Genomic DNA, 26,169 nt, shown 5'->3' with positions numbered 1-26,169 from the left:
GCGGGTGGCCCAGGCCACAGAGGAGGGGGTGGTGGTGTGGCTCCTTAACCTCTCAGCAGGGATGGGGTGAGGAGGGGCTTCCTGCCTTGGCAGAGGCCATGGTGCACCCCCCCCACCTTCCCTCCCCCATGCTCACTGCCAGCAGGGTCTGCAGGGCGCTGTGCAGGGCCTCTGTGTGGCATGCTCCAGGATGGCTGTCTGTCCAGAGGACCCAGGCCAGCCGCTGTTTCCTTGTGCGTACAGCTCAGGCCATGCTCACACCACCAGGACCGCTGCCAGGAGAGGTTGAGGTCAGGAGGTCACTGGCCTCCTGAGGAGAGGAGGTGGGACCGACCGGGTGAGTGCCAGGGACACTACCAGCCTGCCCCTCCACAGCAGTGCAGATGGGCTCCCTGAGCAGGGCAAGGGGTTTGCTGTTGGGGACAGGGGCACCAAGGCCCTCCCAGCCTTTCCCTGCAGGGAAGGCCTTACTGTGCTTGCCATGGACCCCAGCTCACATCCTCTCCTGCAGGAAGACCTCGCTGCCCAGGACACACTCTTGCTGTGCCCTGGGCCCCTCCTTCGCATCTCTGGCCAATGCTGCCATTTCAGGTATGTTGGAACTAACATCTGTCCCCCCACTGCTGTCCAGGTGTGGTCCCACGAAGCAGGGGCCCTCTGCCCCACTGCCTACCATGCTGCCCACCCCATTCCTGGCTCTTAAGACTCCCCTCTGAGCTTTGGGCAAGGATGAAACACAGCACTTCATGTGACATGCTCCAATGAGCTGCATAGGCAGGATTCGCTCACATGGATACTCCCAGCAGAACACAGCCTAGATGAGTTGTCCCCCAGCCCATAGACGGATCAGGGGCTTTATCAGTACTTGAAGGAGCAGTTGAGAGGGTGGGCAGGAGGACGGCATCCTGTCTGTCTGACCACCCGGGTGGTGTTCCCACCTGCATCCCTCTGCAAAGGCTAGTCTCTCTGCTCCTGCTCCCCAGCCTTGACTCTCCTTCCAGGTGCTGCCCAGGCTCCCAGGCCCCCTCCTCCAGAAAGCCTTCCCTGGTGCACCTCCTCCCAGCTGGAGACCACCTGCCCACCAATACCCACAACCCCTCATCCATCCATCAGATCACTGGTCTTTCTCCAAACCTTTACTGAGTCGCTGCTGTGGGCCAGGACTGCTCAGGGTGCAGGGGACACAACCATAAACAGACCTAGCTGCTGCCTCCATGAGGGAAACGGGCAATAAACAAGCAAACATGCCCAGTGCCCCTGGGACAGGCCAAGACCCCTCCATTTGCACGAGTTTCCTACAACTTCACTCACCTTTGAGAGGGCCCCACGTCCAAGTAGATGCAGATAATCAAGATATTCCAGGCCATCCAGGTGGCTGCCCACACTGCCTACTACTGAGACAGGGGAGGACAGGTGTGGGGTGAGCCCAGCTCTTCGGGGCGGGAGCTTGATTTTGCACCATGCCCTTGGAGAACAAAGCCTCTGCAGGGTGGGGGGCTCTGCTTCCCGAGTCTGAAGACCAGGGTGCTCCATTTGGAGGAGGGCCTCCTCCGGCCCGCCAGGGACAGGTCCCACACTGTGCTGATGGGGTGACAGGGCTCCTGCTCCCCTGGGGGTAGGGGGTGCACCCAGGAGATGGGAATAGCTGGTTGGGGGAGCCAGCATGGAGCACAGTTTCTGAGCTCAGTGTCCTGGCCCAGGGGTGCCTGTGGCCCATCCACATAGACCAATAATCAGCGAGAGCATGTGTGGCCTGAACTCCAGAGCACCCCCAAAATCCACCCCAAAGATCACCACCTAGAGCTGCCTGCAGGGGGAAGGCTGCCCGTTGGCACCCAGTTTTACTGAGACCCAGCCCTGGCCCGCTGTGCCATACTGCTCAGCCTGGTCTCTGCTGCGGCGCTGAGCTGAGTACCTGCCACAAGGACTGTGGTCATGAAGCCTGGGAGCCCGCACCTGGGCCTTCACAGCAGTGTTTGCTGCACATCCTGGCCCATACCAACAATTCTGATCTACACTGAAGGAAAATGCTGCTCTGCTTGCAGCAAAATCTCCTGCACATCCTTTGAGCTTCTTCTGCAACAGGGAGGTGGGGGGAGGTGGGTACGGGAAGGTGGCAGGGCAGGGAAAGCGGTGCTGGAAGAGTCTGGGTTTCAATCCTGCCCTGGTGCCCTGCAGCTCAGTTTCCCAGAAGCTTTCCTGAAGCCACAATTTCCATGTCAGAACTCAGAAGTTCAAGCTTCTGGCAGATTTGTGCCTGTGGGTCTGTGTGGCTGAAATCCTGGCCTTTCCAGGTTTTCTAGTGGCTTCTAGGACAATATTGTCACTGAAGTCCCCCATGCTGGTCATCCCAGCCCACCTGCCTGCAGAAGGGCTGGAGCAGAGCCAACTCACCACCACAATGTAGCAAGGCCGGCACTGGATGGTGCCGAAGAGCCCCAGGATAACCACGATGATGTGGGCGAAGGTGGCCAAGATGGGTGCCCACTGGTAGCCCAGGAAGTCAAACACCTGCAGCTCCAGGGCAGTAACCTAGGAGCAGGGCGGGTGCATGAGGGGCAGTAAACCCCTGGGGGCCCTGGACCCCCCTCCTGCCTGATCACCACTATCCAGCGCCCACTGTGGTCTCAGCTCTTCAACAAAAATCTCCTGATGAGTCAAATGCACCCACAAGCATCACCACTGGGGTGTTTCTCTTGAGTAAGTCCCCAGACTCAGTTTCCTTACCTGTATAATGAGAACACAGGGGCTGCTCTAAGTCAGGAGGCTGTCAGGCCAAACAGTGAACACGGGGCAGAAAGGTCAAGTTCAAGTGGGACATTGTGCTTCTTGGGCCCCCAGATCAGCACCCTCTCTGTTTGCAGGGTTCTCTCACAGCTTGGGGGTGCTCTCCCCTTCCAGGGTGCTCCCACACCCCAGCACTGTGGGCACCAGCTTTGCAGGCTTGGCCAATGGAGGACCAACACTAAGGAATCAGAGGCTCCTAAGAAACCTGCCCTTTTATATACAGGGGAGATGGACCAGCTCCAAGCCTGGTCATGACTTCAGAAAGCATTCCCTCATTCATTCATCCATTCATTCACTCATCTTGTCTGTAGGCAGAGTTCATCGCCAGGAGAAAGTACGACTGAATCCACTGTACCCCGCAATTTCCCCACATGCCCACTGTGAACCCAGCACTCACTGCCAACAGGAGGGCTACAGAGGCAAGTGCACCATCCCCACCCAGAGCAAGTGGGGCAGGGGCTGCCGGCTGGAGCCCTGGCATGGGGTGGACTCTGAAGGGTGGAGGAGAGAGGGGAGCCCTTCCCAGCAGGCAGCCTCGGGTGTTAGAGGGAGAAGCCAGTCCTCTCACAGCCGGGATGGACTGGACCTGGACGGGTTGAGGCAAGAGCAGCAGAGCTGGGACAGAGGCGAGTGAGGAGGACAGGGTGGCGAGGGGCGATCTCCCTCACACATGGCCCCAACACTAATGGATGGAGCCCAGCCAGGTAGGCCTGTGTGGATTGGCTCTGTGGTCACCAGGCCTGCTGGCCACAGAAGCCCCTACTGCAGCCAGGATGCTCGGCCCTCCCCCAACACTCCCACTACTCTTCACTGCTCTCAGCCTGTGTCCTGGAGCCCTCATGGAATCCCAGCCAGCCCCCAGGACACAGCTGCTATGGGTGCATCCTGGGCACTGGCCAGAGTGGTGACAGCTATTTCCAAGGGGTCTCAGAGAGGGGCATTCCAAGTGTGTCCTGCGGGAGGCTGGGTTCTGCCCTAGGAGACAGGTGGAGTGGGGAGCAGGGAGGTGGGAACAGGCCACAAGCAGGGGATGACAACAGGCAGTTTCCAGGGGGAAGGCGTCTCTCAGCAGAGTGGCCGGGCAGAACCCCCATGGATAGGCTCCAGAATGTTCTTCCCCTGCAGGAGGAAGCAGGCAGTAGGGCACAAAGTGGAGAACTTGTCAGCGAACTGGGCCACTTTCAGGGTACATTTCAGGGTCTGATTGAGCAGATGTTAAGCCTTCTCCTCAGTCTGCTGGGTGCTGTCCAGGGAAGCCTGTTCCCTGCAGGGTGGGCACAGCAGCCCCCAGGCCTTTGGGGCACCCAGCTGCAAGAACACCCATGCCCTTAAGACAAAGTCTGAGCCCCTCATATAGGTGGGGCAGCCTGGCCCTGCCATCCAGCCCCACCCTCACTTCATTGCTGCGTCCTGAGTCCCTGCACCTCTCAACTCCTAGAGCCATGGTCCTGTCTCACCGCCCCGTTCTCCCAGCATGTGCACCAGGCTGACCTGGGCAGCAAGAGGGTCTGTCTGTCCATCTGTCTGCAGATACTGCCTGGAGCTAGGCCACCGCTGGGCCCTGAATGAGCCTCATTGGCGCCATTAGGGCTCAGCTGACCCTGGTATGGACCCCAGTACCCAGAGGAGCCCCGCACATAGAAGCTCCTCAGTTACACAGATTAGGGGAAAAGAGAGATGAGTGTCTAAGGGCAGAGGTCCTGCCTCCCTGACCCAGCCTGACTGGGCAGCTGTGGGCGGGTGGACTTGAACCCCAAGCTGACAGCCTCCAAGGAGGATGGCCACATAGACTCTCTGCCACAGATGAGGGCAGGGAGGGGTGGGTGGAAGGACTGCCATGAGGAGGCAAATATCAGAGGTGGTGAAAAAGGAGCAGGGAGATGGGGGGGTGGAAGCAAGAACACCCTACACTGGTGGGAAGTTCCTTGGGGCAGGAAAAAGAAACACTCACCCACATGCACACAAGAGCACACACAAGCACACATATGCACACATGAGCACACATGTGTGTGCACGAGCACGTATGTGCATGCACAAACACACACAAGCACACCTGAGCACACACAAGCATGCACACAGCCCTCAGGGCAGAGCTGGCCAACAGCACCTGTTCCAGACACAGAATGAGCCCCAGTCTGAGCACAGGCCTCCCCTTGGTGTCCAGAAGCCCTGACCAATGGGCAGAACACCTGCCCTGCCTGAGCTCCTCCAGGTACCATGCACGGAGCGGGGAGGCGAAGTGAGGATGCCCCAAATGCCCTCTCCATCCCGCCCCCAACCTAGCCAGCTGTGCAGCCCTGCTGAGGGCTCTCTAAGTCTGAGGGGTGGTCCCCAGGGTCTGCTCACCAAAGAGAGACCCCACAGCTGGCAGGGTGGCCAGCACAGGTGGAGCTGGTGGGGCTGTCATTTTGTTTCCATGCCAAGGTACTGGAAGGCTCTGCATTCCGCAGTGCCCCAGCAGCCCGCTCGCCTGTCCCAAACCCCTCCCTGGGCCTTGGCTCCTACAAAGCCTGGGGCACAGCCTGGGAAAAGGCTCCGGGGTGTTCCTCAGGCTCAGAGCCCACAAAGGTCACGCTATTCTCCAGGGAGAAGGTTCTGAAATGCTCAGGCCTTTGTCCTGAAGTTGGGTAACAAGAAAACTCTCACGCTTGTCAGAAAGAGAAAAGAAAGCCAAGGACTCAGTCCACGGTTTCCCCCTCTGCTCCCCCTTCTGACACACACAGTGACCCGAGCGGTGGACCATGTCAAACCTCTTCCTACTCCGCTGCCCCCTCCACCCAGCAGAGCAGGGACAGAGGCATGGCTGGGACAAAAGGCCTTCTGCAGCTGTCTACTGCTCCTAGCTGTGGCCACTGGCCAAGTGGGGAGGCAGCTCTGTCCTGGCACTAGGACTTGCCTGGCTGAGACTAAAGAGTCTGCAAGAAGCCCCATCCAGGGAAACCCTGTTTCCCTCAAGCCTAGACAGCCTTCCCCCACTTCCCACCCAGCTGCAGCCACATCTCCAGACGCCTGTGGGGTGCCCATCTGTGCACCATCCACCGAAAGATAATGAGTGCCGTGGTTGTTCTAAGGCCTGAGGTGGCTCCCTGCTGCTGGCGGAACAGTCCCTGGGCCTCACACCTTCTGTAGGCCTGAGCTCTCACCTGGCCTTACGTGTCCAGAAAAATCTCTGCAGATGGCCCACCTACTTCCTCGATACCAATAGCCCCAGCCCCGCGATTCCACAGCACTAAGCCTGCCCCAGAGGAAGCTCCAGGAATCCCTTCCTGCCCCCAGGCGGACCTGTGTATCTCAGCCTCCTGCCAGCCCTGCCCTCAGGCAAAGGACCAGACCCCCCATCTCTGCACTGTGGGGAGGACTTCCTACTCACAGCCTGTTTGAAGCAAGCCCCTTCTTCCTCCACAGCCCTCCAGCTCCAGAGAAAGCACCCCGCAAGCTGAGCTAGGAGTGCACCCAGAGACCTCGACAAAGCAGCATTTCCCTTTTAAGACCAGAGACCCGGAGGCCCACCTTTATCTCCTCCCCAGCCCAGTGGCCTCCACCTTCCTTTAGGCCCTTCTTCCTGGGCAGCAGGAGCTCTTGGAAGCTCCAAGGACAGAACTAAAGGAGGAGAAACTTGGAAAGAGGACTGCCCAAGTCCTCTGACAAAGCTTGGAATTCAAAGAGCTCGGCTAATCCCAGACACAAAAGACACGGAAGTGCAGGCCTGCAAGGGAGCTCCAACCCTCTTCTCCACTCCCCGAATCTTCAGGTCAGGACAAAGGGCAGGGGCGCCCTCCTCCAGCTTGGGAGTGCCAAGGGCAGGCAGAGCGGGGCTCAAACACCCCCTCCACAGACAGGCCAACATACTGATAGATACTCCCAAACTCACCTGAACCCTGGCCCCCAGGGGCTGTCAGATCTCAGAAGAGGAACTCGGCATCTCACTCATTGCCTAGTGTTGGCTTCACACACACACACACACACACCCTTGCATATGCTCCTTGTGCGCACACTCGGGGCCACACACATCTTTGGACACCCGTGGACACCGCGCGCAGCGGTGCCCCTTCCCAGCTCAGGACTCGGAGATCTCGGGCCGGGCGCTCCGGCCTGGAGGCTTTTGTTCCGCTCCAGCCACTTTCAACAGCTCCCCAGCACCTGTGCGGCCGCTGAGGACCCCTCTCCGCACCTCGCGGCCGCCCCGCACCGCGCCCCCAGCCCGGCCCCGGAGCGCACACACGGCGCGCCGGGTCGCACGGAGGGGCCTTCGGGGTAGCGCACTGGGCGCTGGCTTCCCACTCCCCGCCCTCGGGCGGCGGGGAACTGAGGCAACAGAAGCGCGTGGGCCCTGCCCAGTCGGGAGCCCGCAGAGAGACTGCTGCGGACCCAGTGGGCAGGGCTGAGAGCCGGGGGCGGCGTCCGGATCCCCTGTGCGCCGGGATTGCCGGGCCCGAGGACCGGTCGCCACTCACTACCTGGAAAGTACAGAGGAAGATGAGAGCGCAGCGGCCAGAGCAGCGGCCCACGATACCGGCCCTAAACCGGTGCACCAGGGACCCCCGGCGCGCCGGACTCCCGACCCTCTGTCCGCCGCCCCCGCCCTGCAGCTCCTCACATTCCCACCTCAGCTCCGCCCACGGGCCCTCCCCCGGCCCCTCCCTCCAATCCCCGACCCCTCCCCGCACTCGTGACCTCCGCAGGCCAGGTCCTACCCCGAAGCCCCCACCTGCTCTCTGTTCAGCTCCGCCGGGCAGCCAGGGTCCCCCAGCCCAGCCGCGTCTCTCCGAATAACAGCTGTGCCAAGTCTCTCTCCCTAACTCGGACTCTGGGGGTTTCTCGCCAGCTAGGGACGGGGCGTGGGATCCCCTTCTTAAAGGGCGATGGCGCGGCTTCTCAGGCGGCCTGGAGTTGGAGGAGCCCTGCGGTGGCTCCAGGACAGACCTGGCACTGCTGCCAACCCACCCCACAGTGTCCAGGATATCCCGCCCCCACCACCCCACACCTCCTGAGCTTGCCCCCAGGCCCTCGCGGGACCCAACCAACCAGCCTCCTTCCTAATGGGGCCCCAGGCACACTCAATCGCTGAGGCTTCCTGGACCAGGTCAAGTGCTCAGAAGTCCCCCTCCTGGGGGTGAGGGCCTAGGAGGAAGAGGAGGGGGTGGCCAGCCTATTGGAGTTCACCTTCCCAGGCACCGTGGGGAGCCTGCAGGCCAGGCCAGGATCAGGCTGGAGGGGGAGGGAGACCCTGGGTTGCAGGCAGGTTCCTGTGCTAACTGGAGGGAGGACTAGAGGAGGACCCCCAGGTCACAGGTGTGGAGGTGGGACTGAGCAAGGGGGAAGGCAGATGGTGGGAGGGAGGCAGTTAAGGTGGGGGCCAGAGGTGTGGGCACAGCTGGGTTGGGACTTCTCCCTGGTCATAGGGAGCCTCTGGGTTCTCTATCAGTGTGAGCCATGGTCAAGTGTGCCTCTTGCTGGGAGGGGGCATGAGGCCCTGGTTAGACCCCAGGGAGGAGCAGGACCCAAACAGAGTGGCCGTATGGGTGGGAGAGGGAAGGGCCACACTAGGTGAGGGGCAGCTCAGCACGTGGCACTTCAGTCCACCTGCAACCCTTCTTCCCTCCCGCCTTCAGGCTGAGTCCCTGCCTCCCTGGACAGACAAGTTGCCCTTCAGCCTACACTGGTTTCCTCCTTCCTTCCAGCAGCAGTTCCCCGCCCCATCCCTCTTACCCCGCCCCAAGGAGAAGAGGAGACGGACAGAGCCCCACCCAGGCATCCCCAGTGGACAGAGCCCCACCCAGGCATCTCCAGGGTTGTGCCAAACTGGCTGGGCTCAGGCTGAGCCCCGGGGACACAGAACGGAGCCACGAAATCCCCACCTCAACTTTGGCCACAGGGGGAGCTCACCTGACCCCCAGGGAACATGGTGGGCTGTAAAGCAGGTGTAGACTGCTTGCTCCCCACCCCTCAGACTTCTGTTGAGCCCTTGCAGTCCTGGGAACTGCCTCCCTCTGGGGCTCCAGGGCTGAAGCTTGGGTCTTAGATGCCGCAGGTCAGCACATTCCATCCCTTTGGTCTGTTGTTGGTTCAGAAGTGGACATGTGACCCAAGCGACTGAATCTTGGGCTTTTGACTGGGATGTGAACCATAAAGCTTACAGCATTAGAAGCTGCATATTGGGGGCCTTCAGATGAAAATGGAACAGCAGAGCAAACACACAGAGAGAAACCTGGTTCTTAGTGATGCCGTTGAGCTGCTGGATCAAACTTTATCCAAAAGCCAGATTACCACTGGGCTTTTCACCACATGAGCCAATAGCATCCTTTTGTTGTTTAAGTCATGTGGGGTTGGGTTTTCTGTATCTAACTAGAATTTGGACAGATTCTTGAGTAAGATGGGCATGGGAGGGGCTAAGGCAGGGGGTAGGTGGGTCTTCCTGTCATAGCCCTGGGATCTGAGCCCTCAGGTCTGCAATCTGAGAAGCTGGCCCTGTCTCAACACATTCTTGGCTATGACTCCGTAGCCTGAGTAACCAAGTGTCCTCTGGCACAACTGCAAATTCCTGGGTGTTTTAGGATGAAGACAACTCAGGTTCAGAAGCAGCTGTCCTCTGCAGTGATGCATGGTCTCGAGAATCAGCAGGGCCACATTCCGACTTCCTTCCACCTCCTTTATCCCAGGGCACAGTTCCTCCCTGTGCATCTTTCAGAGCCAGTGGCAGGGGTCAGATAGGCCAGGTCGACCAGACCTTTCTTCACGTGGGGCCAAGTCCATCCATGCAGCAGGCCAGAGGCCAGGAGTGTGACAGCCCCAGTCTGAGCCAGCCCCATGCCTGTCTCTCAGATGAAGGAGGGAGCCACTTCAGGGAGGCACTGGCTGTGAAAAGTGGTCAATGGAGGATAGAAACAGGCAGAGCACAGAAACCAGGCTGGTGTCCACTGCCCAGTGAGCATGCGCCCAGCTCCACCACCATTATGAAAATGGAAATCAAAGCAGCAGTGCCAACACGTATGTTCACAGTGTGGCAAAGATGAGCTGCCGATGACACTCAGCCAGGAGGTGTCGTACTTAAGAAACGGGTGCACCGGCATCAGGGTATTTGGTACAATGGCTCTGTGAACAACCTGGTTGAATCCACCAGAGCTGACCCAGCACTCACACAGTAAGAGTCGACACCACGTGGGCATTGCACGGGCCCATACCCGAGGGGGCCTGTGGTGACTTTGTAGGTGGACTGTGAGCTTGGGCTGGCCCTTGCCTCGCGGAGCCATTTACTCTGAGGTTTTCATTTTGCTGCTCTTGTATTCCCTTCAATTTATTCACATCGAGAACTTCAGGAGCCCTGGGGAGGAAACCACTAAGATGATCATGTTATTCTGACTGGAAGTGGTTCTGAAAGAAAAACAAATTACCTACGTGTTTTAGATGGGGCAGTAAAACACCTTCAGTTTGCAGTTCCATGTTCTGCACCATTCACCAAGTCATACCTAGATTTATCCTCTGTCACTTGGTCATTGTGCCAGCCTTGAGATGGCAGAGAGAGAGGCAGGGGTGCCACAGCTGCTGCAATGTGGCAGGCTTCCCTGTCCTTGGAGGGCCCTCCCTCTGCTCTTGGCTCTGGGGAAGACCGCGGCCCCAGGCTCCCCAGTGGTGGAGTGGGGATTGACTTTTAGCTTTGTGGTTGGAAAACTGAACATCTAGCCTCTGCCTGGTGTTTACTCTTTGTTGTTGTTGTTGCTCAGTTGTGTCCGACTGAGTAGTGTCGTTGTTGCGACCCCATGGACTGCGGCATGCCAGGCTCCCCTGTCCTTCACTATCTCTTAGAGTTTGCTCAAACTCATGTCCATTGAGTCAGTGATGCCATCCAACCATCTCATCCTCTGTTGCCCGCTTCTCCTCCTGCCCTCAATCTTTCCCAGCATCAGGATCTTTTACACTCAGTCGGGTCTTCAAGTCAGGTGGCCAAAGGATTGGAGCTTCAGCATCAGTCCAATGAATATTCAGGGCTGATTCCCTTAGAATTGACTGGTTTGATCTCCTGGCTGCCCAAGGGACTCTCCAACACCCAATCCGAAAGTATCAATTCTTCTGCTGTGCCTTTTCCAGGACCACTTTCCCTTTTCCTCTCCTACTTTACAACATCCTTCATACCTCCCCCTCCAGAAAGCTCATGTAAGGAATCCAGCACAGGGCTCTTGCTCTCTGAAGCCTGGGGTCTTGTGCTGAAATCTACACTGCCTCACATTGCCCCTGTGTAGACTCTGTGGGTGCCCTGTCCACGTCACCTCAGCCCTCTTGTTTCTCCGCATGCCAGCAGTTTCTCCCTGTGAGACCTGCTGGCTCCATCCTGAGGGCTTCCCCTGCCTGCAGGACATGCTTATGCTAAGCTGGGCACAGGGTGGGCTGGACTGGCCAGGAAGCCAAGGTAAACCTCCAGGGCAACTTTCAACCAGCAGTGGAGGGAATTACAAATGAGATATAATTCAGAGTACCTGCAGACGCTGGAGCCCTCACACTGCTGCTGGGTCATGACATGGTGCCCCCATTTTGGAAGACTGATTCACAATTTCTTATGAAATTCAATACACACCTCCCCCATCACCCAACAACTTTCAGTTCAGTTCAGTGCAGTCACTCAGTCATGTCCGACTCTTTGCGACCCCATGAATTGCAGCACGCCAGGCCTCCCTGTCCATCACAAACTCCCGGAGTCTACTCAAACTCATGCCCATCGAGTCAGTGATGCCATCCAGCCATCTCATCCTCTGTCGTCCCCTTCTCCTCCTGCCCCCAATCCCTCCCAGCATCAGGGTCTTTTCCAATGAGTCAACTCTTCGCATGAGGTGGCCAACAACTTTACGTCTAGGTAATTGTGCAAACGAAATGTTAAGATACATCCACCAAAAGGCTTGTGTGTGAATTTCGGGGCAGCTTTATCCACAATAGTCAAAACGCAGAAATGACTCCATTGTCCAATATGTGATTGGATAAATGAGATATGTTCATTGAATGGAATAGTATTCAGCAATAAAAGGAATGAAGAGCTGAAATATTAAGTGAAAGAAACCATTTAAAAGAGTACTTATTGAATGATTCTGCTTATGTAAAGTTCTAGGACAGGCAAACTAAGAAACAGGGATAAAAATAAGAACAGTAGTTGCCTGTAAAGGAAATGTTCTATGGTGGAGGTTACACTGGGGTGTGCATTTCTCAAAACCTATTGAGTGTAAATCACTGAACGTAAATTTTACCTCAGTAAAAATGTTCATACTGTGCTTAGTCACTTGGTCTTATCAGACTCTGTGAGTCTGTAGCCTGGCAGGCTCCTCTGTCTATTGGGATTCTCCAGGCAAGAATACTGGAGTGGGTTGCCATGCCCTATTCCAGGGGATCTTCCCAACCCAGGGATGGAACCCAGGTCTCTTGCATTGCAGGCAGATTCTTTACCATCTGAGCCACCAGGGAAGCTGAAGAATACTGGAGTGGGTAGCCTGTCCCTTCTCCAGGGGATCTTCCTGACCCAGGTATTGAAACAGGGTCTCCTGCATTGCAGGCAGATTGTTTACCAGCTGAGTTACCAGGCAACTGGTTCGCTCCAAAAGTTACACAGATCAATGGAGTGTGTGGATACACAGAAAAGCACAAAGCAAAAACAAAACCAAACATCACTTGCAGTTACACTCCCCAGAGAGAGATCACCAGTCTGGACAGTTCTCTTCCTACAGTCATAGTTCCCATACTTGGGACCCTACTATTCACACTGCTTTGCAGCCTGCTAGCAACATCTCCAGCTGCTCTCCACATCCACCCCCACCCTTCTCTACCTCAGATTACACCTGTGGGCTTGGCCAGTGGGAGGCAAAATCGGGAGACCAGAGGGCAAGAGACCAGAGAAGCCGATATTCACTTCTGTATCTTTTCCTTGGGCTGGCCATGTCCACAACCAGAGATGACAGCGCCTCTGGGGCCGCGGCGTCGAGGACAACACTGTCCTTCCAGAGTCGGAACCTCTCCCATCCCCTTGGAGCCTGTTGACGTCACAGCTCTTCTGCTCCAGCACTGGGTTCCCGCAGAATTCCTGCGTTGCCCTAAACCTGCTCACATCCTCCTAATCAGCCCCCTTGTTAAGTAAACGCCCATGAATCATCCTAATTTGAGCAGGCCATCTTTATCCCCTCCGAATCCTGACGGGGCAGCGCCGGTGAGCTTGACTGTCGGTCCCCAGGACACAGCGATCCCCGCCCGAGTAACAGCTCTGGCACAGCAGCCCGGAGGAGGACGCGTCCCTATAGCGACGGAGGAGGGTCGCGCTTCCGGCCCAGCTGGCAGGGCGGAAGTCCCGCCCCCGCCGGCCCGCCCCCGGCTTCCCGTGAGACCCTGCGAAGCGCTACGTAGCCGGAAGCGGGTGGCGACCGGGTGGGCGGCTGGCGCGCGTCCTCTGTGCTTTTCGCGGCGCGGCAGACCCTGGCCCGACCCCCGCCGGGACCCCCGCCCTGACCCCAGCCCGACCTGGCGCAAAGGATCTAGCGCCCTGCCCGGTAAGCGCACGACCGAGACCTAGATGTCCTGGTTCCCCCTAGGGCTGGTCCACAGCCCCTCCCGGCGGCCGCCCCCGCCAGACCCCCACCCGCCTTGAGGCAGCCATCCACAGGATTTGGAAGCGCCCACCTCGCCCTCCCCCAGTCCTTCCGGGGCTGGTCCACGGCCCCCCTTCACGCCCCCCCCCCCCCCCACGCAGCACCCCTCCTCCGGCCGTCCCCGCCCAGACCCCCACGCACCCTGCAGGGCTCCCCAGATCCCCAACCTTCTTTCCTCTGAGACTGTCACGGGCCCTTGTTCATCTGCACCCCTTCCGTAGGGCGAGCCGGCCCTGCCCGGTCCCCTCCTTCGGACCCAAGACCTGGTCCGGACTCAGGGTCCCGTCAGGCCTCTTTCTGAGTTCTGAAGGGTCTTCCACTCCTCAGAGGGAAGGATCCTCGTCTCGGTGTTGAAGAGGCCGGTCTCATCGGGAGCGGCAGCCACCCCTTGGCGGTGGGTGACCGTGTTGTGGGAGGGAGAGGAAACCGAGAGAGGACTTTGGAATCCTCCCTCAGTTTATGTACGTCTAGTAGAAGAACTGTGTTTCTCATCTGCCCTGTTAAACAGCTTCTTGCCTGCCACCGATGTGAGAGCTAACTGTGCTCATTTGGCGCAGGCTTAAGGGTCCAGCCACCATGGGTTTCTTTGCCAAATGGGGCTGTCATAATGGTCCAGGGGATAACTAGTGTTGAAGTTGGCCTTGGCATCCCTTCCCCACCCAGGAGAAGTGCACAAGTAACAGTGCTTTAGGGTGAGAAACGGTTGTCCTTCCGTGTAGGTGCTTTGAGTGCTTAGGTGGTTTCAGAGAAAGATGAGCATGATTTGTCCCTGTCGCTGGTGACAGCCCCAAGTGGTGTGCTTAAGTCATCCCTTTTAATCTCAAGTGTTGAAGAAGTTCCCACTCGGGGAACTGTGTTCTAGGGCCTGACAAGTGGCTTCTCTCATGAGCTGAGAAAGTGTCTTGGTTTACCGTTTACTGAAACCACGTCCTCTTGCAGAGAGCTGTGTGTTACCATCTTGATTTCAAGTATTAAAGCAGGAGTTCTTGGATTCTTTTTCAAGATAAACTATGGTTTTGACAGAAGGTATTTGTTTCTCATGTATAAAAGTTAGTATTTCACAGAATTAAAGGGTCTTCACATGCAAAAAAGTTGCTCTTAAGTCCATTCCACGTCATTCACTTTCCTGTGAATTCACTTCTCACATCATTTACTTTCTTGTCATTCACTTTCATGTGAATTCACTTCTCACATCATTCACTTTCATGTGAGTTCACTTTTACGTGTTTCTCCCCACTGTCATTCTGCCAGTCCTCACTCTGCCTTCTTTTACACAATTACAAATTCAGGGCAGCCTCACCCTAGTTCTGACTTCTGTTTGCTTGTGTCCTATTGGCCAGAGCAGGGGCCCTGGGCAGGCACAGTTCTATGGAAAAAGCTCCCAGGGGCCACCCATTTCTGCCTTCCTGCTGTGGGTACAGCATGAGGACTGGGTCCCCCCTCAATGGGTCCGGCCAGGTGCCAGGGGCCTGGGAAGTTTGTGGGTTCAGGTGTCTGCCTTCGATACCTTCAGGAGCAGCACAGAGACATACAGAGCAGAAAGGTCTCTTGGGCAAACCCTTAGTTTGTTTCCCTGGATTGCAGAAAGCAGATATTTATTTCCTAACTTCACCTAGGTTAAAAGTGGGCCTGTGAGTGTTTGGCATTCTAGATTCAGGAAGCGTGGTTATGGGAACAAGCCGGCTCCCCTTGAGAAGTAACTGAAGGTAACAGGCAGATGCGGACCAAGATACTCCTGGGTTTTCATGCTGTTGCATTGGCAGGGACGCTGGTGGGAACAGGCCCCTCTCAGACAGTGGACGCAGGGTTGGAGGTTGCAAACACCGCTAGCAACCCAGGCATGTGGCTCTGTCTCTGACAGTGGCCTGTGTGTCCTCGACGGGACATGTCCTGCCAGGGAAGCTGGAGGGACAGTGGGCACACTCTGGTCCCAGGACCCCAGCCAGGTTAGGGTTAGTTTACATCCAGCACCATGCTGGGCACCCTTTCCCTCCCTGGCTTGATTCTTACTGTATCAGCTTTCCTAGTCATGAATTAAACAGTCCACCATTGAACTTGAACTTGGCCGAAGCTAGGAGATCTATGAAGAAATGAATGGCTTTTCTCTTCAGCCCAGGCTGTGTGGCTGCTGTTTCCCACAGCGTTTCCATGAGGCATTGTGGCAGATCTGCAGGTCCATAGGCCCCTGCCCATGACCTGCTGTGGCCATGCTCTCTGTCACCTCCGTCCTTCAGGTGGCCCCTGGGAGGCCAGCCTTGTCCCATGTCAGTCAGGACCACCGCTTCTGCCCCAGGCCTGGAGCCTCCCTGCGCTGGCTTGAGGGGAGTGGGGCGTTGCCGGAACTGAAAATGTGGGGCTCCCTGACTTCAGGTGCCATCAGCCTGTGTCCAGTATATTGCCCTGAAGGCAAGAAAAGAGATTTAGCAGCCATTTCTGAGCACATTTTATAAAGCCCAGCCCTTTGCTAGGAGCTTCACTGGTAACTGACGTTCCATAAATTACACAGTCTTGATGCAACATGGTAAGCGGCCTCTAATAACTGCACGTTGCTCCTCATGATCACTTTATTGGCCTGGCAGCATCCACACTGCTTTGGGCTTTTCCTTTCACTTGGAGAGCAGGTTCCCGCAGTGAGGGGCCCCTGCACTGCCTGCAGTGAGTTGTCCTGTTCCCTAACAGCTTCCGAGCAGCTTCTTGGGGTTCCTTGAGGTTATATCTTGTAGTCTGTTTGCACTGGTGGTTGATTTTCTTGTGAAAATCTTGTTTTTCTCAGCACCATGGCCAGCCCAAGAACCAGGAAAGTTCTTAAGGAAGTTCGGGCGCAAGATGAAAACAATGTAAGCATCTGCGTTTCCTCGACACCCAGCTCAGGTTTCAGGAACCTCTCTGGGTGGTGTGTGGTCTCAGAGTCCTCTCTCCCTGTCACCATTCGCCTCATAACCAGCCTCCCTGTTCTTGCTCTTGGGGCCACCACTGGGTCTTGGGGGTCCCTGGGTCCTGCCTCAGCCCTGGACAAGCCCCTGGACACCCTTCGCAGGTGTGTTTCGAGTGCGGCGCCTTCAACCCACAGTGGGTGAGCGTGACCTATGGCATCTGGATCTGCCTGGAGTGCTCGGGGAAGCACCGTGGGCTTGGGGTTCACCTCAGGTCAGTGCGCGGGGGTGGGGAGGAGCGGGCCCCCATTTAGGTTGGCCCCTTTCACCCCCGGGCTCTGAATCGGGGGGCGGCATCAGTGACCAGGCCAGCCCTCTGCTGTGCAGCTTCGTCCGCTCCGTCACGATGGACAAGTGGAAGGACGTGGAGCTGGAGAAGATGAAGGCGGGCGGGAACGCTCGGTTCAGGGAGTTTCTGGAGTCTCAAGAGGACTATGACCCCTGCTGGTCACTGCAGGAGAAGTACAACAGCAGGGCTGCTGCCCTCTTCAGGGACCGGGTGAGGCAGGCCACCCGCCATGTGGAGGCTGCTCCGGCCGCGGGCACGGAGATCCTCTGTGGTTCTGACCATGGGGGCCACGTGCCATCCACAAGGAGGCAGCATGCATGGCCTTGGCTCTTCCCACCTGGGGGACTTGGGGGGCCTGTGGTTTACTGGGCTGAGGATGGGCTTTCCTCCCAGCCTCCAGGAAAGCGCTGTGTCCAGACACCTCTGTGCGTGTGGCTAAAACTCTCCTGAGAACTGCAGTGCCTGCCGGGGGAGGCCCATCATTTGGGGTGTAAAAAGGGGACCTCAGAGACCAAGAGCTTACCCGTTTGGCATCCACACCCGGCAGAGCCCCCAGCCCGTGGCGTTAAGCTGGAGGGGCTGTGTGGGGGGCAGGGAGTGCACTGCGGTCAGGAGCATTCAGGCCACCTTGATGGGCCCCTGCTCTCTGACCCAGGTTCCCTTGGCAGGTGGCCGCTCTGGCCGAAGGCAAAGAATGGTCTCTGGAGTCATCGCCCGCCCAGAGCTGGACTCCACCTCAGCCCAGGACGCTGCTGTCCTCTGCTCACCGGTAGCTACTTGTCCAGCCTTCTGGCCAGCTCCGTGCTAGGTTCAGCCCAGCCCCTTCCTCTTCCCCCTTCAGTAGTGAGATTCTGGTCAGAAGGGCTCCAGACCGTGGCCCAGTGCTTGCTGTGGCCTTGATCCCCCTGGTTTTCCTGCAGCCCCCCTGAAGGCTCAGGCTGGCATGGATCCACTGTGGCCCCCGTCCCCCCAGAGCAGCACCTCCTCTGCTTCTCATGAGCTTCAGCCGCTGAACCTAAGCTTGAGCTGCCTTCTGCTCAGCTTAGTTTTCAGAGAAGCCAGGTGTGAGCAAGTGGGCGTGACTGCACCTCCCAGAGACTCCTGCGGGCATGTACCCACTCTCTGTTGGCCTGTTACTTTTGACCCACCATTGCAGAGCCTCTGGCCAGCTGCAGAACTCCACTGCCTCTGGGGACAAGGCTTTCGAGGACTGGCTGAATGATGACCTTGGCTCCTATCAAGGGTAGGGTTTCAGGCGGGCTCAGGGAAGGCTGGGGGCAGGGGCCACTGTGAGAGTGGCTGAGGCTGCTACCCATGTGTGCGGTGGGTGCAGGATTAGCAGGCCCTGTGGGGTCTAGCAGCTTCAGGAGGGTGCTTGAGTGAGAGAAACCAGTGAGAGAAAGGCCGTGATTCTTTCCTGGAACCTGCCTGACCTGTGGACGAGCGTGTCCCCTTCTGGCAGTGACCCGGTATCTGGGTCTGGGTGCCTCTGCACCCTGTGGCTGTCAGGAGCAGGAGGCCTGTTGCCTGTGTCCCCCAGGGCCCAGGAGAACCGTTATGTGGGGTTTGGGAACACGGTGCCACCTCCAAAGAGGGAAGACGACTTCCTCAACAGCGCCATGTCGTCCCTCTATTCGGTGAGGATGCCATCCTAGCCCCCCGGCCCCGATGCCCCAGGGCCTCCTGGAGGCCAGCCATCCTAGAATTGCACTGGCCCCATTCCCCTTTCCTACACTGACTTTGCACCTTAAAGCTGGGCTTACAGGGTTTAATCCCACTTGTGTTTTGTCTTTCATTTGGCTACAACATATAATACACATGCCCCAGGTTTAGCAAGGCATGTTTTCCCCGGAGACCTCGGGCTCTGAGTGGAGCCTGCCTGGCTGCCCCTCCTGGCAGGGCCGCCCTATTGCATGGGTTCTGAGCTGAGTCTGCTCCAGGGGAGAAGGGGCCATCAGCCTGGCCTATTTTTCAGAGGCGCTTCCCAGGGTGTGAAGTTCGTGTCCTTGTGTCCCTTCCATCCTACCCCCAGAAGCTGAGCGTCTTTGTCAGGTCCTTGTGAGGGTGCCTCCACATCTCTCCGGGAAGCACAGACCCAGTGGGGATTTAATCCAATGACTGGCTTCTCTTACGGAGGCTCAGGGGAAATGACCTCGGACTCAGAAAGGAGAACGGGTTTCATGACCCCTGCGGCATGGTGGGAAGGCCTGTCTCCAGGGAGTGGACCTGGGCTGCTTCTGGGGTCCCTGGCTGTGTCTTTCCCACGGAGCATGGGTGCGAAGAATGCCCTCCTGTGTCTGCGTGTGGAGCTGCCACATGGCTTGTGTGTGGCTTCCTTGCAGGGCTGGAGCAGCTTTGCTACCGGAGCCAGCAGGTTCGCTTCAGCGGCCAAGGAGGGCGTAAGTACCCATCCCGCGACACCACAGGCCGGGCAGCCAGGGGTCCTGACTGGGCTCCAGCCACAAGTTCATCTGCCCCACGGGGGTTTCTGTGAGTGGCTCCTCTGCCAGGGACCCTGAGAGCACCCAGGGTGCTGGGGAGAGGAGAGAAGTATGACCAGCTGTGCTCAAGCGAATAGCAGAGCCCGCTGGACGCGGCCGCACCCTGCCCGGGGGCCCGTGTCCAGAGCGCAAAAGTCGGCATCGGGCCTGCTCCCTTGCCCTGGGTGCCCCTACCCTACCCTGATGGTCTAGCTCCTCGGGGAGCAGGTGTGGAGGGCAGCCTTGCGGGGCCTGAGAGCCACTGTGGGGTGAGTGCCAGTCCTCGTGGCTGTCAGGAAACGGGCCTGGGCATCCAGGCCCTGCAGATGCGCAGCTCCGGCACCCAGTGTCAGGCGGCTGACCAGAAGACCCTCTTTGTGCTTCCTTTCAGGCGACAAAGTTCGGGTCCCAAGCAAGTCAGAAGGTACTGGAGGAAGTCTTTGCGTTGGCACTGTGGGGGTCTCTAGGCTGGGTGGCCTCCGCGTGCCCTGTGTCAGGGGAGGAGTGTGTTACACCAGCAGTCAGACGCACACAAGCCTGCACGGAATTGTCTCTCAGGCTCCCACATCTCCGTGTCACTTCAGGCACCTGTGGGTTTGGGATGTGGAGGCCACTGTGCCTTTGGCCTTGTGGGGAAGGAGGCCATGTGCCAGGTCTGGGCAGCCACGGGCGGGAGACCCAGCACTCCCTGGGGATGGGGGTTTTAGCCCAAGGATACAGCATCCCTTGTCTCTGTTAGTGCCCTCCCTTCTCTGGCCATGTTGGGGCCCAGTGTTTGTCTTGTTTTCAAACCTTGGCTCGCAGTCCTGGCGATCCCCCGTGTGGTGTCCGGCCCTGGGCTTGTTTCAGGACTTGGGGTAATGGCTTTGGGGGTCGGCAGAGGAGCCTCTGAACCATGCGGGCCCTTCCCACCCTGAAGCTGAGCTTCCCCAGCCCCACTCAGGGACGTCTCTAAGCCCTCCTTTCACTTGACTTCCACCCCGCCTGCTCGTGTCATCCTGGGAGGGTCAGGTGGGAGGAGCTGGGTCTAGAGAGGGTGCAGTGCCCGTGGGACCCTGTCCTGGTTGTCGCGACCATGGCGCCTACCGCCTTGCTCTCTCTCTTCCCCCACCCCTGTCTCCCCACGCTGTCTGGGTAAAGTTCTGGGGTTCCAAGCAGCAGCCAGAGCTGGTAAGGCCCCGTTTGTGCTCGTGCATGCCCCCCAGCCCCACCCCCCAACATGTATCCGGCACGTGCGTGCACTGCAGCCAGCATGTTGGGGCTTCCATTTGCTCACACTCAGAGCTGCTCCCCAACTCAATGGGCTCCCATTTGAGCATCTGTGTCACAGGCAGGAGGCATGGGATCCAGAGCTCAGGGCTGCCGTAGGGACACCAATGGGCCGGGGTACCCTGAGGTCTACAGGGAAGTTTTCATGATGTGATTTAATTATTTTCAGCTGAATAATCTGAAAGAGTCTGGTCCTAGTGATGAGGGCCCTGCACTGTGGTCGTCTCCCCATTGTCCTGTCTGCCCCCAACCTGAGCCACTGGCCTGGCCTGGCCTCCCCCCACCCCCAGCTCCATCCCTTCTGTCTGAACTCCCTTTGGGGTCCCTGGAGGGCAGATGGTACTGGGGGTACACCTGTCTGTATGAGGGACGACGGGGGCTCTTCAGGAGCCCATAGGCCAGGGACAGCAGTGCCCCGCCTCCATGACAGCCAGGAGCAGCGTGTGCTAGTGGCTAGGCGTTGTCAGCCACCTTCCCTCCACGGGCAGTTTGCCATCCTGAAGTGAACATGCCACCACACGCACATGACTTTTCTTCATCGTGTCCTTCTAACAGGCGTCGGAGTTGGGCCACAGTCTGAATGAGAGCGTCCTCAAACCTGCCCAGGAGAAGGTAGCATGGGGAGAGCTCCTGGTGTTCAGCCGTGTTCAGTTCTCAGGGCCCTCATTCGAGGGGCAGTTGCTCCTGGGGGCTCTGTTTGGGTCCTTAGACTCCCTGGTGTCCCTCGTGCCTGTGGGCCCTCATCCTGGGCTCAGCGAGGCCTGGCCCTGCACCCTGCTCCTGTGTGGCTGGGCATGCGTCCTGCTACTTGCCCTGGAGGCCCAGACAGGCAAGGGAACATGGGGTGGCCAGGGCAGGACAGTGCCAGCCTGTGTGGGAGGTAGGGGGCGATGCAGAGAACACCAGGGGTGGGGGTCCAGTGAGACTGGCCTGGGCTGCAGGGTGGTCGGCCGGCCCTCCCTTTTGCTTCTGGGGAGGGGACAGCGCAAAGACAAAGTCCCTGGAGCCGGTGCTGGTAGGCGGCGGCCTTCATCAGTGCAGGCAGTGGGCTTCTGCTGGGCTGTGACGATGCTGTTCCCATCTGCCAGGTGAAGGAGGGGAAGATTTTTGATGATGTATCCAGTGGGTTCTCTGAGTTGGCGTCCAAGGTAGGGCAGCCCCGCCTGACATGCGGGCTCGGCTGGAAGCGTCTCCATGTTCCAAGGCACCCAGAACCGCGAGCAGGGAGGGCCAGCGCTTCATGCGCATCTCTTCTTGGTCCAAAGGGCCTGTAGGACCAAGGAGGGTCAGGCAGACGCTCCGGTGCCGACAGCCTGAGGAACATGGAAACCCCTGGACGAGCGCCGGTCCCAGCCACTAACCTGTTGCTATTTTCTTTCATTCTTTTCTTGCTGCGGCCAACCTTCCTGGTGAGTGTGCTGTGGGTGGCCTGCCTCTCCGCCTAGCGCTATGGGTGGGGGTGCATTCGTCCTGCTTCCCAGCACAGAGCCTCTCCGCAGGCTCTCCTGGCCGTGGCCTCTTAGGCCCACATGGCAGGCATCCCGCTGTCCCCGTTCGATCCTGTCCAGTAAACTGGCCTGAGTTTGGCGGTGTCACTGCATTTCTAATCTTCACCCTGGTCTCTGGACACTGCATACTCCCAGCAGAGCCTGGGTGAACTGCCTTCCGCTCTCTTCCAGGTCCAGGGAGTTGGCAGCCGGGGCTGGCGGGACGTCACTACGTTTTTTTCTGGGAGAGCAGAGGATTCATCAGACAGGTATGCTGTGTCCATTCCTGAAGTGGGCTTCCTTCTGAGATCTCCCCCAGATCTCAGAGGCTGGGCGTCTCCCTCAGGGCCTTGGGTGATAGTCAGAAGCCCCTGGAGCCCTGGAGGTGCAGAGAGGCATGTTGGTGCCTCAACCTCTTGCTCTGAAGCCCTGCCTGTACCTCGGAAGCTACTGCTGCCCATGTGGTGGGGGTGGTCTCAGCCTTGCCCTTGTGGGACAGGCTGAGGGAGAGGAAGGGCTGCTGGGCTTTGACCCACCTCCTCAAGGTCTCCAGCACTCAGGGCTCTGCCCAGGCCTTCCTGCTGGGAGCCAGGTGGGCCAGCTTTCTCCTCCTCTGACTCGGATGGGACCCTGGGGCTCTGATGGACGAGCTTATGACCGACCCAGAGCGGCAGCCGCTCTGCCAAGGCAGGTGCTGTCAGTCTGCCTGCTCGTGGACCAGCCGCTTCCTCCCGGCACTGTTGGGCGTGTTCAGTGGTGAGGTTGTGGTTGGGCAGGGAATTCTCATCCTGAGCTGGTTCCACGGTGCAAAGAAGCGTCAAGTCTCTGGGTTTTCTTCCCCTTATTTGTTGCAGGAAAGTAGTATTTTACATTTTCCTCTGAAACATCCTCCACGTGGGTGGGACTGATGGAGGGTGGGCTCTGGTGGCAAGCGGCCTGAGTCCTTCCAGCAGGCTCCACGGCCTCAACTCCGTGGTGGAGCCACCCCGAGGCTGGGCGTCCTCTGCCCTCGAGGAGGGCAGAGGCTCCAGGACCCTGAGGGGCGTGGACCGGGACTCTAGGTTGAAGCTCTGACTTAGCTAGGGAGAGGCTGAGGGGAGGCCAGGTGGCTTGGGGCCCCCATGGTGACCTTCTGGTTCTGGGAGCTCAGAGAGCCCTGTCTGTCCCAGACCCCCGGAGGGCCCGAGCTACCAGAACAGCGGTGGAGACAACTCGCAGAACACCCTCGACCAGAGCTTCTGGGAGTCCTTCGGGAGCACTGACCCTGCCAGGGCCCACCGGTCCCCAAGCAGCGACAGCTGGACATGCGCGGATGCCTCAGCCGACAAGAGGAGCTCGGACAGCTGGGATGTTTGGGGCTCGGGCTCTGCGTCTGCGTCCAACAATAGGATCAGCGACAACAGCGATGGCGGGGAGGCCTGGGGGGGTGGTGGGGAGGGCCGGGCCAAGGTCGCCAAGAAGGCCACGCCGCCACCTGCGGTGGACGATGGCTGGGACAACCAGGACTGGTAGGGCCCTGAGGCCAGGTGCAGCGGCTGCTCCGCCTCCTCCCTCTTTCCATTCCACCCAAGATATGCCGGGCGTGCAAGAAGACAGCCTCAGCCGAGACCCGAGAGCCACGTGCTTGTGGGGGTGGGGGCACGTCTGCGTCCCTGTGCTCGCTTTCCAGGGGACCCGAGCCGGGTGCTGTCGCAGGCAGGGCTCCCTGCTGCTGTGGGGCCAGCACACCCAGCCCCTCCCCAGTGAGCTCGGTAATAAATACTCTCCCAGTGTTGCACGCGGCCACACGTGCTCGAGGCCTGATTCTCCTTGAAGGGACTTTAACTTTCTGTTTGCTCTCTTTTTTCTTTGCAAGAAATTGCCTGAGGCTTGAACGCTGCCTCCACCTCCCCTTCCCAGTCCTGTCTGCACTAATGCTGACCTGTGGCAGCCCTGCCAGAGCGGCAGCTCTCCCGGCCTCAATCCAAACCACTGGGCTCCCCTGGGAGCGCTGGGCCCAGGTGGTTGTCAGCCCCGTGCTCCTGGCTGGCTTGGCGGCAAGGGCCTGAGCATCCAGCTCCCCTGTCCCCGCGGGGCTTTGCTGTCACAACAAAGCACCTGGAGACACAGGGTGGTCTGGGCATCGCCCTCAACAGCGAAGGGGAGAAAGGTCCCCAGTGGGTGTCTGCCTAGGAGAGCAGCTTTCTAAGGACAGACTGGCACTGCCCCCTCCTGCCCTGGTTAGACATGGGGCAGCCAGCAGGTGGCCAGATGGGCCTTCGTTTTCCTGAAACCTCCTGACCCTGGGCACCTGGGGCCACTGGAGGTTCTGGACCAGAGCTGTGCCTTCTGGGTGGTTCTGTGTCCTCCTGTCCTGGGGCAGCACTTTGGGGCAGGTGTGGTCCCTGGTGGGATGGTCTTAGAGCCTGTTCTCAGCTGAGTCCCAGTTGTGATGACCAGGTGGGCCTCTGCCTCTCTGGACAGCACACCTGTCAGCCGTGCAGCCACCTGCGGCCCCTGGCTGCTGTGTGCTGTCCCACCCAGGCTCTGGCTCCAGGAGGCCAGGCCAACCACCAGCTGAAGCCTGGCTAGCCCTGCCACCTGTCTGCCCCAGGCTTCCTTGCCAAGGCTCCAGGGTTGACTAGGAGACACCTCAAGGCCAGTCTTTGCCCAGCTTAGCTTCCTTTTTGGGACCTTTCCCCAATGACCTGTTCATCTTCTGGGCCTCTGCTTTATACACGAACCACTCTGCTGCCACCATGTCCAGTCATCACTCCCAGATGATGGCCCTGCCCCGCAGGCCCAGCCCTGCAAGCCAGATGATGGTGGCTCTCCTGGGTCCCCATGCCCTGAGCCGGGCTTGACAGGAAAACAGAGCAGGGCTTCCTGGTGACTGTCTGGGCGTGGAGGCCCTGCCCCCCTGCACCTCCTCCGCAAGGGGCTGGGGAAGCTCTGCTCAGCCCTGAAGGCCCCTTCCTGAACATCAGGACTGGAGTTCTTGGGGCCACCTCCCCGGAGTGAGGGCCACAACGGCTCTGCAGCTTCCGGAATGTTGACAGGACTCACCCATCAGGGGCCAGCCTGGCCCCATCCTTCCCTTTCTGCTGCTGCTGCTGCTGCTAAGTCACTTCGTTTGTGTCCGACTCTGTGTGACCCCATAGATGGCAGCCCACCAGGCTCCGCCGCCCCTGAGGTTCTACAGGCAATAACACTGGAGTGGGTTGCCATTTCCTTCTTCAATCTTCCCTTTCTGAGGGTGACTCAAACCCTGGCTGAGCTTTGACCCCGCCAGGTGGGCTGTGAGGCTCGGGTGCATGGAGCACCTGCTGGATGCAGGGACTCCTGGGTGTATGAACAGGTCGGGGGCTGGATGGGGTCCGGCCGGGAGTGCTGAGGACCCGACTGGCTCTAGAGCACCTTGGTGTGCTGTGTGGTCGTGTACACACGTGTCCCGAGCATCTGTGAGCCATGGATGTGCAAGGTCATGTGTGTCAGTGCTATCTGAGGCCGCTGGGCCAGGCGCCCTCTGCTGGCCTCCACTTGGGTCTGCAGGGCCCACCTGCACCCCCAGTGCCCAGTGCAGGGCATCCACCAGCTCTGCAGTGGTGGCTGTCCTGCCACCCCGTCCAGCCACTCTGCAGTCGTGGCTGTCCATGGTGGTGTCCAGCCATGAGTCCGAAGCCATAGGTGGCTCTCAGGCCACAGCAGGTCTCAGGACTGCCTTCGCCTCAGGTCCTCAGACCCCTCCTTGGCTGCAGGAGCACCAACCACGGGGCAGGGCGGAGGCCAGAGGGGTCTCAAGCTACCTGGAGCAAGACTGGAGCGCTGGCTAGACCTAGCAGCACCTTCCCTGTGGCTGTGGGTCCAGGGAGGAGGACAGGAGCCTCCACAGGAGTTGGAAGGGCCTCACTCTCCAGCAGCATCCAGCCCTCGATATTTGCCCACCAGCCCCTCCCAGTCTCCAGTGAGTATCACAGCCCTGACTCTGGATGGTGGCCTCTGCCGGCCAGCAGCCCGAGGGCCCTGTGTTGTGCCTGCCTCCCCCAGAGCACCTCTGCCTCCAGAAGCTGAACCCAGAGGGGCCCTGGCAGCCTCGGAGCACTTGGGAGAGGGAGCTGGTCCAGACTGGAGTCGGGCGGTTCTGGGGGGTGTGTCCTGGGGTCCAGCAGGGGAGTGCTTGGGGCCTAGACTGGGTGCCTTTCCCCGCCCCCACCACAAGCCTTGATTGGGTCAGGCCCTGAGGCTGTTGAGTGGGCTGAGAGGTCTTGGGAGGGTCTGTGCTTGGCTGGCCCTCACAGACTGGGGAGGGTTGTGGAGAAGGGGCAGGTG

General features: G+C 58.9%; 2 protein-coding genes across 7 annotated transcripts; one reads left to right on the top strand and one right to left on the bottom strand.

Moving 5' to 3' along the window:
- Positions 1-244: 244 nt before the first annotated feature.
- On the bottom strand, positions 245-9,857 carry NKAIN4 (sodium/potassium transporting ATPase interacting 4). Its single transcript, XM_043480567.1, is given in 5 exon segments — positions 245-392; positions 1,312-1,391; positions 2,395-2,532; positions 7,242-7,612; positions 9,773-9,857. Coding segments are annotated over 5 exon segments (822 nt in total).
- A 3,289-nt stretch (positions 9,858-13,146) lies between these two features.
- ARFGAP1 (ADP ribosylation factor GTPase activating protein 1) lies at positions 13,147-23,644 on the top strand. Of its 6 annotated transcripts, XM_043479551.1 has the most exons (14): positions 13,147-13,304; positions 16,177-16,240; positions 16,441-16,550; positions 16,664-16,835; positions 17,294-17,394; positions 17,782-17,868; positions 18,166-18,262; positions 18,968-19,024; positions 19,497-19,529; positions 20,246-20,275; positions 20,930-20,986; positions 21,463-21,522; positions 22,054-22,130; positions 23,031-23,644. In XM_043479551.1, the coding sequence occupies exons 2-14, from the start codon at positions 16,181-16,183 to the stop codon at positions 23,371-23,373; spliced, it is 1,284 nt and encodes a 427-aa protein (XP_043335486.1). In that variant the 5' UTR covers positions 13,147-13,304; positions 16,177-16,180; the 3' UTR covers positions 23,374-23,644. The 6 variants fall into 6 exon arrangements, with proteins under 6 accessions (XP_043335486.1, XP_043335487.1, XP_043335489.1 ...); XM_043479552.1 differs by lacking the exon at positions 20,246-20,275; XM_043479554.1 differs by lacking the exon at positions 21,463-21,522 and having other exon boundaries at positions 22,060-22,130.
- Positions 23,645-26,169: the final 2,525 nt, after the last annotated feature.

Source organism: Cervus canadensis, chromosome 10 (genome assembly GCF_019320065.1).
Source record: "Cervus canadensis isolate Bull #8, Minnesota chromosome 10, ASM1932006v1, whole genome shotgun sequence".
Taxonomy (NCBI): domain Eukaryota; kingdom Metazoa; phylum Chordata; class Mammalia; order Artiodactyla; family Cervidae; genus Cervus; species Cervus canadensis.
Note: the sequence above shows the minus strand (reverse complement) of the source record. Positions and strands in the feature narration are given on the sequence as shown.